Source organism: Zalophus californianus, chromosome 1, assembly GCF_009762305.2.
Source record: "Zalophus californianus isolate mZalCal1 chromosome 1, mZalCal1.pri.v2, whole genome shotgun sequence".
Lineage (NCBI taxonomy): Eukaryota > Metazoa > Chordata > Mammalia > Carnivora > Otariidae > Zalophus > Zalophus californianus.
In genome coordinates, this window is record NC_045595.1 from 147,516,009 (window position 1) to 147,532,674 (window position 16,666).

The 16,666-nt window shown below is 47.4% G+C and overlaps 1 protein-coding gene across 1 annotated transcript in view; it reads left to right on the forward strand.

Moving 5' to 3' along the window:
• The window catches only part of ITGB5 (integrin subunit beta 5), a 112,526-nt gene that overhangs the window by 64,246 nt on the left and 31,614 nt on the right, over positions 1 to 16,666 (forward strand). Inside the window, 2 exon segments of the mRNA XM_027583424.2 lie at positions 589 to 678; positions 9,372 to 9,506. Of these exon segments, the coding sequence (XP_027439225.2) occupies positions 589 to 678; positions 9,372 to 9,506 (225 nt within the window).

The window sequence follows — 16,666 nt, forward strand, 5'->3', positions numbered from 1 at the left end:
CAAATGAAAGAGGAAAGGCAACCACTTCAAGGTTGCCTGCTGTGCCACGGGATTTCACCCTGAGATACCCAGCTGTTCCTGGGAAACCACCATTCACATCTCAGTTCCCTACTGAGGGAAGAGGCCATAGTTGAGACTCTTGGAAGAGCTTCCCCTTTTGCTCCTGCTGAAGATATTGAGGGCGTCCTTGAGCTGAACTTGGGAATACAGATCTATGTAGACTTGAGAAAAGATGGCAAGAATATTGAGACTATGTTACCCATAGAGGAGACTGGAATTTCGGAGAGTTGTCTGTTGCATGTCAGAGGGGAGAGGTCTCCTGGAAGGAGCAGGACATTCTACTTCAGGAGCAGATCTTGCCAGGCCCTTTGCACTCAGACCTTCAAAGGTCGATATCCCACAGCCTGCTGTGGCAGCTCCATTCCGCAGAGCCGGTTCTTCTTGCCTCGCGTTGTGGTGTCTTCTCCAGTTTATGGTGTGAGAGAGTGTGGTGCTGCAGGGTCCTTACTGGTCTAAGCTCAGAAGAGCAGTCAGTGTAGAAGGGCAAAATTGGCTTACATTTCTTCTTCCTTTCTTTTTCTTTTCAAGAATTTCACAGCCTTGATACCTGGAACAACAGTGGAGATTTTACATGGAGACTCCAAAAATATCATTCAGCTGATTATCAATGCATACAATGTAAGTCAGCAGTTTCTTCCCCACTGCCACCTCCACCCCACCCTCTCCCGCCAAGGCCCCAGGAGCTGATGTGCATGCAGGTGGGCAGTGAGTTATGCTGGTGTGTGTGGCTCTGCTTCCTTTGCCTGTCTCTCTCTCTCTCTTTTTTTTAAAGATCTTATTTATTTATTTGAGAGAGAGAGAGCAGGAGCAGGGATAGGGCAGAGGGAGAAGCAGACTCCCTGCTGAGCAGGGAGCCGATGCGGGGCTGGATCCCAGGACCCTGGGGTCATGACCTGAGCCGAAGGCAGACGCTTAATCAGCTGAGCCCCCCAGGCGCCCCTTTTGCTGCCTGTCTCTTCAGTTTGATGCCTCCCTCCTTCACTCAGGTTTGGGATGGAGAAGGCCACCCTACTTGATGCCACCTCTCCCCTTGCCTCTGCCCTCTTGACTCTCATCAAAAGTTGAACCCAGTGATCAGCAAATGGCTCAGTCAGACTCAGGCCCGTGGCCCCTGGACATGCTTGGGTTCTGACTTCGTGATAGCCCGGGCCCATTGGAGCACCATGCTTGGGTGGGCGTGGGCTCTCTGCACCCGTCCTGTTGCCGAGGTGATCCTTCCTGTGGGTCGGCAGGAAGTGAGAAGCATGCACACTGACCTCACATCCCAGTGGGCAGGACAGTCAACATTCCCCATGCTCTTAGAGCTCCGCATCGAGCTGCAGACTAAAATGGATTTATAAGGATCCGAGAAGAAGCAAAAGGTCTTTTGCCTGCCCCCTTACGTCTGATTGTAATCAGGGCCTTTCAGAGAGAGGCTGTGAGGGCCCTGGTGAGTTCTCTGCTCTGTAACTTGTCACACTGACTGGGCTCTCTGTGAGTGGTAAGTGGGGCACTCCCAGACATGCTTTAGCTGTCCCTTCCTCAGGCCGAGCCCAGCTCCATGATTCCCAAACTTCTCTCCTTCCTGTCCTCCTTTCCCTCAGTTCTGTGGACCCGTGAAGTACTTGATTCGGACCTACTTTTCTCAGGACAATGGCAAGCCCAGTTTCTTGTGCTGGCAAGTTCATACCCTCAGCCCTCCCCTCCCTGCTAAGCCCCACTAGGGTTGCAGCTTTCAGCGTCCACCCAGGCCCTCGTGGGGCCAGGTAATTCCCAAATTGGAATTCAGAGTGCGTCTTCCTGTTAAAACAAAGTTATGCATAAAGTAAATATACTTTAAGTAGCACTATTAGTCCTAAACTTATGTAGAATAGACATTGGTGGGCTAACCTCTGGGAACCTCATTATCCACTATGGCACCACACGTGTGGTAGAAAAACCATCTTACTTTCCCAGCCGTGACTGATACACACATGAGTATTTGAAGCTCTGCCTCTCCAGTGTTGACTTTGTCAACCTACTGATGCAGTCCTGTTTTGAGTTACAAAATACTGCTCAGCTGACCAGGAACCAGAGGTAATGTCCTTGCCACTGGGGGACCCCAGAGCCCTCAAGTGGTCTCCGGGAGCTTGAGCGTCCAGGCAATGAGGATTTGTGGATAGCTTTCTGTCCTCTAACCGCCCCCACCTTCTATTGCAGTTAAAGGTCCTCTTCTCACAAATGCTCCAATCCCTCCTCACTCCTGGAACTTCCTATTGAGAGAAAACCAAAGACTTCCTTCCCCATCTCTTACCCCATTCCCCACATACTGACATCCTCTTTTCTGTTCTCTGATTTTTAAGTCTTCACCAGACCCAGCAGGCCAGGGTTTCCGGGTTCACCTTATCTTTGGTGGTTTTCACATTTCACGTTGGGTGGAAACATAACTTACTGACAGAGTGTCTTAGAAGAGTGTGTGTGTGAGGAGGGGGTCCAGGCCTGCTAATGTCACCCCCTTTCTGAGGGCCACTCCTTACTGTGAACCCCTTTGGCCTCAAGCTCTGGACACTGGACTAGAGGGGTCAGAGTGAGAGAACCCCCTGGTGCTGCTCTCCCCGTCCCTCTGGGGGTGCAGGGGCTGAGAGACCCCTGGGTAAGGAAAGGAGAGGGGCTGCTGTTGGACCTTTTGTCACTGTGGGGGGTGTGTGCATGCATGGGTGCGTGCGTGTGTGTGTGTGTGTGTGTGTGTGTGTGTGTGTGTGTGTGTGTGTGACCATAGTTTGCCTTTTGCCAAGCCAGGGCCTTTGGAAAAGAAATGGCTGAAGAGTAAGCCCATCTTGGGCTCTAGGGTGGGGTGAGGATCTCTCCTAGGTTTCTGGGGAGGAGCCCCTTCCCCAGCATTTCCATCCTTAGATAGTTCCTGAGTTTAGATCCTGTTGGGAGGCTGGCTGACCTACCTTGGGGGCTCCCCCGAGAGAACTTCCTGCTGAAGGCCTAGGCTCTCTGCTCCCATGGCTTTAATTAAGGAGGGCATAATGATCGGCTGGGTGGGAAAATGGTGCTTTGTGTGGCTGAGTGGTTCTACACTCCAACATTTGTGTGTGGGACCGCTGAAAACCAGGGAGCACAAGGCATTATTGTCGGTTCCCTCTGTGGGAGCTTGTAAATGCCTTTCTCTGAGATATGTTGCAATGGCCCTTAGCAGGTTTATTACATCTAAATTCATTTTCTTAATGAAAATCCAGGGACCTGGGGAACATGCTCTGTGCGGTTGGTGGAGGTTAGGAGAGGAATGAAGAGCCCTGTCTGCTGCTGAAGAGTCGGGGTCTGGATGAATAGAGAAAATGATCTTTTCCAGGCAGGAGCTACATTTCACCTGTGATGAACTCTGAGCGTCCAGGACCATAGCTTAACTCTGAGCTCAGCTGGCTCCTATGAAAGAACGTGTTAGGAAATGAGACACACAACTTGTGAATGAACATTTGAAACTCAACTCTTAACATGGCTGATTCTGGAATGCTATCCACAGTGACAATTCAAATTTAGTGGAAATATTTTAAAGGAGTATTATTGAGATCATGAACAAAATTAACTGTACAGATTTAAAGTGTAAAATTTGACAAGTTTTGACACAGGTACACATTTTTGAAACCATCACCACCACCAAGATATTGAACATGTGTATCAGCTCAAAGAGTTGGGATCATTGGGAATTCCCTACTTCCGCCCCCTCCCTTCAGTGGGTATTTTAAAGATACTAACTACACTAATATGAGACAGCTAGGTATCTGGAGCCAAGTCTAGTTGGTGGAAGCCGTGTTGGGCCTCTTGGTGCTCAGCATTGAGTAGTACCTATTTCACAGGTCGTGGTCATTTCTGACAGACTCGAAGGCCGGGGCTGGGCCTCGAGGGCGTATGTGTGTGTGTGTGTGCCCATGCACTTAGTGTGCACTTAGCTCTGGTTTTCCTTTCACCTGCTCCTCTCCTTGGCCTGAGTGTGAGCCCAGCTGTGACCGGACTGTTTGCTTTTCTCTGTGTTACCTTACCGTCTCAGTGTTTTGTGGTGGATTCCATATGAGTCATGCAGCAGATGACTAAGTTTGGGTGTTGACTCTGACCTCCCCTAGAGAGCTGGCCAACCATCTGTGGGGACGTTCTGAAGAGATTTTGTTGAAGCACATGTAACAGATGAAACAGCTGTGGGATTTAGCCAGGCTGAGGAGGGAGCCAGATGGGAAGGGTATGTTTAAATCCATGTCTTGCAGACTCGAGTCTGTTGTAGACAGCTTTCATAGTGTGAAATCTTCAACTCTGGGCTTTGATTTATGTATTTTTGCTTGCTGTGCCAAATTCTTCATTGTGAGAGATCACCGAGTCCTCTCAAGAGAGGTTAGCAATGTGGAGTTTGGCTGTGCTGTCAGTGCTGGGGAGAGGTTCCCTTCCAGAGCCCAGAGGGAGGCTCTGGGTGCGCACACACACAACACCAGCATTATGTTACACTGAGAAGGGGAATAGGGCTCAGAATCATGGGAGGGGGGGGCTCTTTTCAAATGGGAAGAACAGAAGGGCTGGAAACCGCTAGCCTGGCATGTGGAGGAGGGTAGTAGGAGAGACTGTGGTAGATGTGCCTCCTAGCGGAGCGCGTGTTCCTGTTTTCGTCGTTGTCATCCATTGTGCGCCCACCCACAACACAGCTGGCCTGACGTAAAGCAACTGCAGAGGTGACCTGGCCTGCCTGAGGATGTTAATAGCCTTTAAACTTGTGACATCCTTGACATTGTCTCCTTGTCCTAGGATGAGGAGTAAGGAAACATCTTCAGGGGCAGATGTGGTAGGAGTTAAGTGAATTTCAGGAGTCATATATAAGTCTTCAGGCATAAGAACTGCATTGCTGTAGCTTTGATCCTCTACTGTATTTTATGTTCCATCCCATGTATTCATTCATTTGTTCAGCAAATATATACCGGTGGCCTGATGTGTGGCAGACATCATCTATATCTTGGGGGGGGGCAGTAAACACAACACTGTCCTGCCCTCTGGGATCCCCTAGTCTTTTACAGCAGATAGACCCTTATGACCAGAATGCAACCTGACCATCGGCACGTTCTAAGGTCGAACACTGGCAGGGAGAAGGCCTGGTTCTGTCCTGCCTGCTTTCAGCAGCTGAATGACTTGGATGATACCTTTTCTTTGGCCTCAGTTCCCACTTCCATAAACTGACAGGTTTGAACTGAATAATCTCCACAATTCCTATCCCCTGCCCCCAAACATCTTAAGAGTTTCTGATTCCTATGGGGAGTAGGAATAACACAAACTTCAGATCACAACACAAGGCTTTGGGGTCTTATGGCCAGAATGAAGCACAGATTTGATTTCCACCCATTACAGTTACCAGTTCATTCAATAGGAGTCCAGTCCCCAGTGCTCTTTCTCCGCTATTAATGCTTCCAGGTGGCAGCTCCCGCAGATCTTCATGGGGAGGGAGCACTAGTGTTTCCTCCCAATGTCTTGCTGGCAAGCCACAGGACCCTCATGTTTTATGTGACTGATCCTAAGTAATTTTTTACATAGCTCCAATCTACCTAGCCCTTTTTTGATATACTGATTTACCTCATTCTCATAGTTGTTCACAATTAGAAAATATGTATATTTTAAATTGACCTTGTCTTAGAATATAAATTGGTAGTAATCAAAATAGTATGGTACTGGCACAAAAATAGACACATAGATCAGTGAACAGAAAAGAGACTCCAGAAATAAAGCCACAATTATATGGTCAATTAATCTATGATAAAGTAGGCAAGAACATACAATGGAGAAAATAAAGTCTCTTCAATAAATGCTGCTGGGGAGACTGGACTGCCACATGCACAAAAATGAGTTGGAACACTTTCTAACATATGCACAAAAATAAATAAACTCAAAATGGATTAAAGACCTGAATGTGAGACCTGAAACCATACAAATTCTAGAAGAGAGCACAGGCGGTAAATTCTCTGACATCAGCCAGAGCAACATTTTTCTAGATGTGTCTCCTAAAGCAAGGGAAAGAAAAGCAAACATAAACTATTGGGACTACATCAAAATAAAAAGCTTCTGCACAGCAAAGGAAACCATCAACAAAACAAAAAGACAACCCACTGAATGGGAGAAGATATTTGCAAATGTATGTATCCAAATACAGGGTTAATATTCAAAATATAGAAAGAATTTATTTTTTTTTTCCTTTATAGAAAGAATTTATATAACTCAGGGTGCCTGGCTGGTTCAGTCAGTGGAGCATGTGACTCTTGATCTTAGGGTCATGAGTTTGAGCCCCACATTAGGTGTAGAGATTACTTAAAAAGAAAATCTTAAAAAAAAAAAAGAATTTATATAACTCAATACCAAAAAACAATCTGATTAAAAATGGGCAGAGGACTTAAACAGACATTTTTTTTTAAAGATTTTATTTATTTTGACAGAGAGAGAGTACAGGCAGGGGGAGTGGCAGGCAGAGGGAGAGGGAGAAGCAGGCTCCCTGATGAGCAGGGAGCTCGATCCCAGGACCCTGGGATCATGACCCAAGCCGAAGGCAGACGCTTAACCATCTGAGCCACCCAGGTGCCCCAATAGACATTTTTCTGAAGAAGACATACAAATAGCCAATAGACATATGAAAAGATGCCCTACATAACTAATCTTCAGGGAAATGCAAATCAAAGCCACAATGAGATATTACCTCACACCCATCAGAATGGTTAAAATCAAAGTGACAAGGAATAGCAAGTGTTGGTGAGGTTGTGGAGAAAGGGGAACCCTCATGCACTGTTGATGGGAATGCAAGCTGGTGCAGCCACTCTGAAAAAACAGTACGGAAGTTCCTCAGAAAAATTAAAAATAGAAATACCATATGATCCACGTATTCCACTATTGGGTATTACTCAAAGAAAATGAAAACACTAATTCAAAAAGATACAGGCACCCCTATGTTTATTGCAGCATTATTTACAAAAGCCAAGATATGGAAACAGCCTAAATAGTGGATAAGGTAGATGTGGTGTGTATACACGATGGAATATTACACAGTCATAAAAAAGATATTGTGCCATTTGTGAGAACATGGATGGACCTAGAGGGTATTGAGCTAAGTCAAATAAGTTAGACTGAGAAACACAAATACCATATGATTCTACTCATAAGTGGTATCTTAAAAAAAAAAACAACAAAAGCAGGATCAGACCTATAAATAAAGAGAACAAACTGATGGTTGCCGGAGAGGAGGAGAAGGGGAGATTGGGCAAAATGGGTGAAAGGGAGAGAGAGAGAGAGAAATACAGCTTCTAGTTATGGAATGAATAAGTCACAGGATAAAAGGCACAGTATAAGGAATAAAAAAAAATGATCTGTCTTTCAAAAATAATTTTCAGTTTCTTCCACTAGGTCTGAACCCTGAGCATAGCTGCCATTAAAACATCCATCCATTCATTCAACAGAAGCTTGGTTCAATCCTAGGGAGAAATATGATAGGGCTGTGGGAACTCACAGCTCACTGGGGAAAGGAGCTCGGTAAAGAACTGTGTTCAGCAGGAGAGTGCTGTGTATGTTGAAAGGTGCTCACGCAACTCTCTGCCAGTCGAGGCTGACACAAGAGGAAGTGGATTTAAGAGAGAGAGTATTTTTAGAGTTGTAAAAGCACTTGGACAATTTGTTGCAAAGGGGGAGACTATTTTTTGCAGGGCGTATTTTCAATAAGCTATTAATTTGTTAGGAAAACTGCATATTTAACTTACTTCAAGTTTAGCACTATAGGCTCAGGAAAAAAGGGGGGAAAAAAAAGAAAAAAAAAGAAAGAACCCCAGAAGAGCAGAGGCAGTCCTGCCAGCCATCTGTTCATGTTCCCGGAAGTACACCTGAGAAAGGAGGGTGCAGGCCTCAAGGGTCATCCGTTGATCTTGGGGTCCATGTATCTGTGTGTCTCTCAGAGTGTGTGCATCCTGCCATACTGAATGTACTTAGCGTATAAACATTTATTTTTTGTAAGATGTAGCCCCTAGATACAAGCCAGTTCACTGGGCCTGAGTCACCAAAGTATGTCCTCCTCAGAGATTTTCAGTGGCAAGTTTTTCAACTTACAGGCGTGCTTCTGCAAAATTTGCGCAAACTCCTCACAAACTAAACAGTATCCAGCACCCAGATCCAAAAACGATATTACTAACACCCAGAACCACCTATTAAGCCCTCTTCCATTGTTTATCCCTCCAAGGGTAACCATTAATTTGCCTCTTTTTAAATTTCATATGAATAGAATCATACAGTATGTATGCTATTTGTGTCTGGCTTCTTTCAGGCAGTGTTGTAAGATTCATCTATGTCATGGAATGTCATATTTCATTAATTGTTACTGTATGGTATTCTATGTGAACACACCATTGTTAAAAGTCTGTTCTACCATTGACAGGCATTTGGGTGGTTTTGGTTTCTAGCTACTATGGACAGTGTTGCTCTAAACATTCTCATACATGTCTCTGGTCAGTATGCATCTCTGTTGGGTATAATCCTACAGTGAATTACTAGGTCCAAGGTTGGTCCAAGGTTGGTCCAAGCATTAGTAGATGTTGCCTAATGGTTTTCTCAAAGCTTGTACCAATTCACACAGCAGGGTGCGGGCCCCAGTTGCTCCACCCATCCTTTCCAACACTTGATATTTTTGGTCTTTTTATTTTTTCTCTTCTGATGGGTAACTTTGGCTTGATTTTTATTTCATTCACCATCTTGAGAACATAATCCCCATGTAAGATGCTATCTTTCAGAATGTGGTTCAAAACTCAGCGAATGTGGTCCTCATCTGGTGGAGGGTGGGTGTGAGTGTGAGCATTGGCAGGATGCATTCAGGAGAAATGGTTTTGCTGAACTGGTTTTGAAGGTTGACAAGATGCTAGCCAGGGGAAGAGAACAGAGAAGAGCCATTGACTAAGGGAACACTGTCCTGGGCCCATGTAAGGGGGCACGTGGCAAGATTTGAGGAGCTGCATGTCCAAAGCTGAGTGGGATGAGAGGTGACTCTGGAATGGCGAGCAGGGACAGAGCATCACCCCCTGGAAGCAGATAGTTACCATATGGCAGGTGACCCTTGTCAACCTCACTGAGCCCATGGAGGGAGACCTCGGGCCATGTCTGGCTAGGTGGTGTGTGGGTGTGGAGAGAAGGGAAAGGATGAGGGACGGGCAGTGAACCAAGCCCACTGGCTCTTGCCTTGGCCTGAGACTCCTGAGTTAGAGACAGTCATGTGGGCCTCAGAGGACCAGTACGGCGAACATCTCTGCTGCAACCCGTACTAAATGGTTCTGGCTTCGTCTTCTCTCTCTGTTCAGAGCATCCGGTCTAAAGTGGAGGTGGCCGTCTGGGATCAGCCTGAGGATCTTAATCTCTTCTTCACTGCTACCTGCCAGGATGGTGTGTCCTACCCTGGCCAGAGGAAGTGTGAAGGCCTGAAGATTGGGGACACGGTAAGTTCTCACCCCCAATTATACCTGTTAGCGTTGGTCATCATTCTTTGGCTTCTGGTAACTTTTATCACTTACTAGAGTCCTTTAGGGGTTTCTATTCTGTCTTCCAACTCCGCATCATGGGGGGGATGCCTGCTCTGTGCCGTGTCTTCGGGGTGCCAGTGGACTCGTTAGAAAGCTTGTCAGGAGACAGCACTCAGTGTGTTGCGCATGAGGCTTCCTCAAGTTGACATTGTGCTCTTGGCATTTTAAAACATTATTTTCTTCATTTGACAGGCATGAAATTAGGTGGGAGAGTATGGTAGGAATCTAAGAAAACTGGCCTTCATTCCTAGTCTTCGACAGCTTGCTCTGTGCCTTGGATAATCTGACCCTCGCTTTTCTCTTCTGCAAAATATGAAGAAAGCCATCCACTTCTTCTGATTTGATCTGATGGGGTGGATAACTCCACAGCAATGGAGGGCACTGAAGCTTTGTGTGGATTAAGTGGCTATAAGTAACGATGGGGAAGAACCATTGTATGTAAAGGTGTGCGTACTCATGCGCCAAACCAGGGACTAATATGGGTGATGGAAACAGAAAACACACACGGGCACAGAGGCAGGCAGAGTGGTGATGGAGAGCTGTCCACACGTCTTCCAGAGCTTCCTGCTGCTAGACGGAGGCCACGGATCCTTTCCCTGTTGCGTTGACAGTTCCATTGCTCAGAATATAGAAAGGCAGTGAGAGAAAGTTCCCTTCCACACATGAAAGAATCTGACTGAAGCCAAAAAATTTATAGGGACCTTGAAGTAGATGACCGTATCTTTGGGGTATTAGGCACTAATGATGGCCAAGGTGGGTATCAGCAGACTTACACCCTGGACGCCAGGGAAACAGCTCAGAGAGACGTAGGTAGAGCTGCATGGCCGGTTGTACCTCAGCATGGCCTTTTGGGGCTTTCCCACATGCCATGCTCGATCCTCTCCCTCCTTCCTGTCATGGCTGCCCTTCACCCATTTGCAACACACAGGCGTACATCCCCCCCCCCGCCCCGTTCTAAATCTTATAGTGATGCCTTGCCCTGACAGAAGGACAATTCAAAATATGGTATCAATGTTGAGAAGGTGAGGGACTCTAATGACTAAGTAATAAATCTTTATCTAAGACCTGTTTCTCCCAAGTTGCTTTTGTTTAAAAAAAGGGAAAGATGGCCTAATCAAGTTGTCAGATGATACATCATTAAAAGTGAAAAATGATTATTTGTGGCATTTAACTCAGAAGGCGCTCCTAGGGTCAGGTGACATTGCTGTAACAAAAATCCTTCTATTCCCATCTTCCTAATTATATGAATCAGGTTTTTTTGGAGGGTGTGCTTTAATCTAGACAAATACAAAATAGGAATAGAATCAATCCCTGTCTTATTTAGCAATAAGTAATATTTTATGTATACGTGAACTCTTTGCGTGGGGAAAGCTTTCATCTCCTTAAAGAGGCACTTCTGATAAAATTTTACATTTAATATTTGTCAGATTTTGCAATATGTTTATGTTATCTTGATCTGTTGAAATGATTAATCAGTCCAGATGATTTTTTGAAAACCACAAAAGCCAGTGGTCACAGGGTTGAAAGAGACAGTTATGAAAAAAATGGAAGGAGGCAGAGATCACGAGAGAAAGGGACACACAAGTGAATTCCATGGATCTGTGGGTGGAATGTCTGGTGCAGTGTGTCAGGAAAGCAAAAAGCATGAAAAGCACCCAAAAGAGGAGCCCTTTACCTGAAGAAATAGGTGCAGTGGACAGAGGTGAGAAAGAGGCTCCAGCGTACACGAGATGCCTGGGTTTCAGGAAAGTTCTAGACAATGTCTAATGGCATCCTCATGAGTAAGATAAATAGTGGGAGTTGATGATAGCACGGTTAGGCAGATTCGTAGCTAAGTAAACTTGCTTCTTAAAAGTGTTAATAATGTCAGCTGGAGGAAGACTTGAGTGGGGTTCCAAATGTCTCTCATCTGTCCATGTTCGCTACTGGCTGCAGTTGAACTCACAGAAGACCTGCTTATCAAATGTGAGAAGGTCACAGAACTGGAGAACACAGTTTATCTCAAAATACAGGAAAACCAAGATTTAAAATAACTTTCAAAATTCAGCTGGGTTGAAATCACAGGACTGATATCCTGCATTCAGCTCAGAATATTAACAGGGTGGAGGAAATTTGGTTTGACAGTGGTTTTTAAGAAAAGGATCTGGCAGATTCTGATTCTCAAAGGCTTAATGTGAATAAACAGTGTTGCTTAAAAAAAGAAAAGAAGCCAACTGAGGCCGCATTAACAGAAGTATTTTGAAACCCCAGAGAGAATGGTCCCACTCTTCTTTGTGTGGGTCACACTGCATCTGGAGTTCTGCGTTCAGTTCGCTCTCCTTTTTTTTTTTTTTTCAAAGCACAAGTGACAAGCAAGTGTCACGATGAATTGTCTGGAAACCAGAAAGGTCAGAGGAACTGGTGTTTGTTGATAATAATGACATAAAGTTGGATTTCTTTTTAGATGCAAGAAACTCAGGCAATTGATGCTACCTAAGCAAAAGCAAGAAAGTTCTTTTAAGAGTATTGGGGTTCCTCATAGACCCAAGAGGTAGGTGCAGTTAGCCTTGGGAAAGATAGTGAGTTAGCTCTGTGTTCCTCACCACTTCCCTATGAGCAAGGTAGTGTTATTCATGTTGACAGGTGAGAAAAGTGGAGCCAGGGCTTTCTGGCTGTGTTGCTGGTACCCTAGACCACCTTTCCCTGGCCTCTTACTGCCTATGATTCTGTTCTCTCATGTCTGTTTCAGAGGGTTCATTTCAGAGGGTTCATTTCGGAGCAAGTATGATAACAAAGAAGGCCCCCCCCCCCCCACAGGGAACATAGTTTATTGAGTGCCTTTATGCGCCTTACTTCATTCAGTGTATACACCCCGTGGCTCTGGTGGGGAACGGGGCGCTGCACTCATTGCTGCTGGGCATCCTGAGATTTGGGAGTGTCACAACCTGCCCAAGATCCCCAACTAAGTGGTGGACTTGCAACTCAGACCTCGGTCACTTGACTAGTCGTCCTTACCATGGAGGGAATAACCCATGTACCATTTCATGGGGATTTATGATGGGCTGTACTGCATGCAGTAGAGACTTCTCTGCTTCCTGCAGCACCTGTAAGGTATATGTTACTTCCCCACTTGATGTGAGAAAGACTGGGGCTCCCAGGGGGACCTGAGAAACTTGCTGGAAGTCCTCTGCTGCTGAGCCACAAGAACCTGGAGTTCAAATCTGAAACTACTGATGCCAGAGTCTGTGTTCTACCTCATGCACTTGGGAAGTAAAGCTTTCTAGGAAGCCAGGTGGCATCACTATGACTTATGTACGGACACCCCTGTGTACAGATTTTTGTTTTTGCTAGGATAGCGCAGGAAAGTAGGGACATTGTCCAGAAGACAAAAAAAAGATTTTATTATTTAAAAAAAATTTTTTTTTAAGATTTTATTTATTTGAGAGGGAGTGAGAGAGATCACAGAAGGAGAAGGAGAAGCAGTCTCGCCACGGAGCAGGGAGCCTGACATGGGGCTCGATCCCAGGACCCTGAGATCATGACCTGAGGTGAAGGCAGATGCTTAACTGACTGAGCCACCCAGGTGCACCCCCCCAAAAGATTTTAAATGGCATTTTTTCACAAAAACAAAAATCTCTGATGTATTGGGATGATTTATTAGAGAAGCTGAAATAGAGACAGAAGAAAGGTGCTTCGTCCACGCTGATCGCCCTGGACAGCTTTTCTGTACGGGTGGGCCAGCAGCCTCCCTTCAGCTCAGAGGGAAGACTCCCGTGGCGGCTCCCACTGTTGTCTCGCTCTCCAGGAGGCCACAGTCCCACGGCCCCTGGCTCTACTGCACGGCGGGGGTGGAGTCCTCGTTTTCTTGGATGGAAATAGACTGGCACGGGGCAGCAACCACTCACCCGTCACAGTGGACAAGCTGCTACCCGCCAGGGCCACACCAGCCCATGAGAGGCAAGCTCTTGGAGGGCTCTGGAAGCACAGGGGCAGAATCAGCTGCATAATTTGCAGGGCCCAGTAGAAAATCAAAATATCCCCAGGGTCCTTGTTCAAAAATACAGAGTTTGAAGATGACAACAGCAGAGGATTAAACTGAGCACAGGGCCCTTCTGAGTGTGGGGCCCTGGGACTACAAAGGCCAGGCCCATGGAGCCAGCCCTGGCAGGGGAATGAGGAGGGCTCTCCCTCAGCCCCCCTTTTGCTGAAGGAGAGACGCACTTCTGCTTTCCCAGCTGGGGCCAGTCTGATTCTCTTAACCCTGGGCCAGGAAGGCAAACTTCTGTCCCTCCTCCCAGACTGAGCTTTCTCTAGAGGGCTCACAGTTGGGCTTCAGCAGCCAGGCCTGCTCCTGAGTATGTGGGCTCTTCCCCCCTAACATTGGTCTCAAGGACAAATCTGGCAGAGGAAATAACACATGCGATGAGTCAGCCCCATAGAGGGTGAGGGTGCAGCTATAAAAGTTAGGCATGGTGTCCCAGCAGCCCCAAGGACAAAGGACCCACATCACAGAGAGGTGCTGTTTCAGCTGAGGAACATAAGGTATCTGGCCGTTATTTGGCAGGTGGGTGTTATTCTTCAGTGCCATGACTTGGGAGGTCCGTGGACAAGTCAGGGAATGGCAGGAGTAGGCAGAAGGGCTCAGGGACTTACCCAGAGAAGAGGGATTAGGAAAAGCAGTCAGGGTATAACTGTCATCGGGTATCTCTGGGTCTGGCCTGTAGATGAGGACATGGCCCATGGCGGGGATGGGGGTGGATGGGTGCAGCCTTGGGACAACTGGGTTCAGGTGGCAGCCAGGTGAGTCTCACCACCTTGTAACTAAAGCTTCCTGCAGGAGCAGTGGGGGGAGGGGGGGGGCAGGCAGAGGCTTTATGGTCACTTCCCAACCAGAGGCCATAGTTTTGTGACTCTTCTGTGTTCTCTGGTTAAGAGATCTTTCCAGGCAGGAAGCAGGAGAGGTTGCAGGGGGGTGAAGGGCGAAAGAAATACTCCTTGAATAAAACCTAAGTGTCAAATCCAATGAGGTTCTCTTCTCCAGTGATTTCAATTTTCCCTAATTTTCCTCCTCTGGTCCCAACACCAGCCAGTGCTGACTGAGTGGCCTGGCCACTGGGAGTTGGTTTTCTCATGAACTGACTTTGACAAATTAGTATGCAAGTGGCCAGCCGTGCAGCAAGCACTAACACCCAGTACAAAGGACCTAGTGAGTCCCATCACAGGCTTCCCACAGCATCCCCCCTCTCCTGTCCCCTGCTTTGGGGCCCTGTAGCCCGTGCCCATGCCCAGCACTTTGTTTCAATGAGCTCCTGGTAGACTTGGCATCTGTACAGACCCGGGTTTGGTGGGTTTTGGGGTGGGGCTGGGCAGCCCTTTTGAAAGCATGGATCAGGCCAACAGCCCTGCAGGGAAACCAGGAGCATCCCAATGAGACTCAAATAACAAGACTGGATGGGAGGGAGGGCTGCTATGTCCATGACCTTCCTCTGGAATCTTGGAGTGGGAGATGGAAAGTCTCCAGGAACTGGGGAGCCTTGAGTATCAGTTGAAGTCCACAGTAATCAGGAAGAAGTCTCATTCCAGGGGCCTGACAGACTCTGGATTCTTTCCCAATCCCCCAGGGAAATGGACTCTGAAAGGAGGGTAGCAGAACAGATTTACTTGTTGTTCCTGAAGTGCTTTTTATAGCATTCCTGTGCCCAGCAGGACCTGCGAGACCAGTGGCTGAGTTAGAGCTGCTCTCTGCTTATCAGATGGCTGGCCACACGCCAGGCTGCATGGGCCTGACAGCTAGGACCTGGGTTAGACCAAAGCTTTGGCTGAAGAAAGCCACCAGGACTGCCTAAAGGCCAGTCTTCCTCATTCCCCTGGCCAGCCCGCCAGTGTATGAGCCTTTCTAAATCCTGGGCCGCTGGCTACTCTCCTGGCTTCTCCACTTACTCCCCAGCAAACACAGACACATTGGGAAGACTGGGGAGATTGAATTCTCTTGTTACTTTGTCCCTGGATGCAGGCAAGTTTCCCTGGGGGCAGGTTATGCTCCCAGATGGACACTCCTCACAGTCTTTCAGTAATTAAATCCCTTTGGCTCTTGGTCTAGCTTATATCTTTGCCACTTATTCCATATCTGAGCCCCAGATGCCTTTGGGAGGCAAGAACTTTTCATTTAACAAATCCTACGTCATTGTAACCCCGGGAAGTGGTAGCCTTGAGCAAGTCATGGCTTCTCTCCAAAGGAAGGGATGTTCACACTCTGCATTCTTGACAACCCCATGGATAGCTTCAGTCAGGCACCCCACCCCCTTCCTGTCTGTAGGCTTGAGTCATCCCCAGCCCAAGGCAGGTAGATTTTGGAGATGCCTCTGGTCACCACCTTGGAGAATTGCCATCTTGTGGTCCCTGCAGTTAGCCGGGCTACCTCTCCCACTGAACCCAGATATGGACACTAAACATCTGCCACATTCCCACTTCCAGGAGATGACGTGCCAAGGAGAGCCCAGTCCCACCCCCACCAGCTGTGTGACCAGCACTAAGCTCCCCTACCCACCAACCCCGTTTTCTCTCCAGTAAAATGAGAATGCCTCTTTTTAGGGCATATAAATGAGACACTCATGGAAATGCCCAGCACAGTGCCTGGCACATGTAGGCATTTGACCCCCGGTAACCATTCATGTTTGTTGTCATCAGGCAGAGTTCAGTTCCCGGGTGGGTCTTCTTCATCTTGTTTCCTTACCTCAAGAGCCCACCTATACCTGAGGTCCTTGAAACTTGGCCTGGTTCTCCCTTTGTTTCCTCCTAACCATCTGTGTAGACCTGGAGGGTGGGGGTGGGCTAGTCCCAACTGTCTGCAGCTGGTTTGGCTCTCCCAGCGTCCTCTGACTCTGGCTGTTGGTCATCATCGTCAGCTCACCTGTCCAACAGCATCTCCCGTGACTCCCCTTGGCTAACACTGATTCTTGGATCTCTGTTGTTGGGTCCCCTGGAGCCATGCCGGCTGCCAAGTGGGTATTTCTCTCCAGGGCCTGTCCTCCTGCTCAGTCTCACCCGCTCCCACCCTGGGGTGTCCCTAGATGCCACAGAATCTGAGGGGAGGCCTT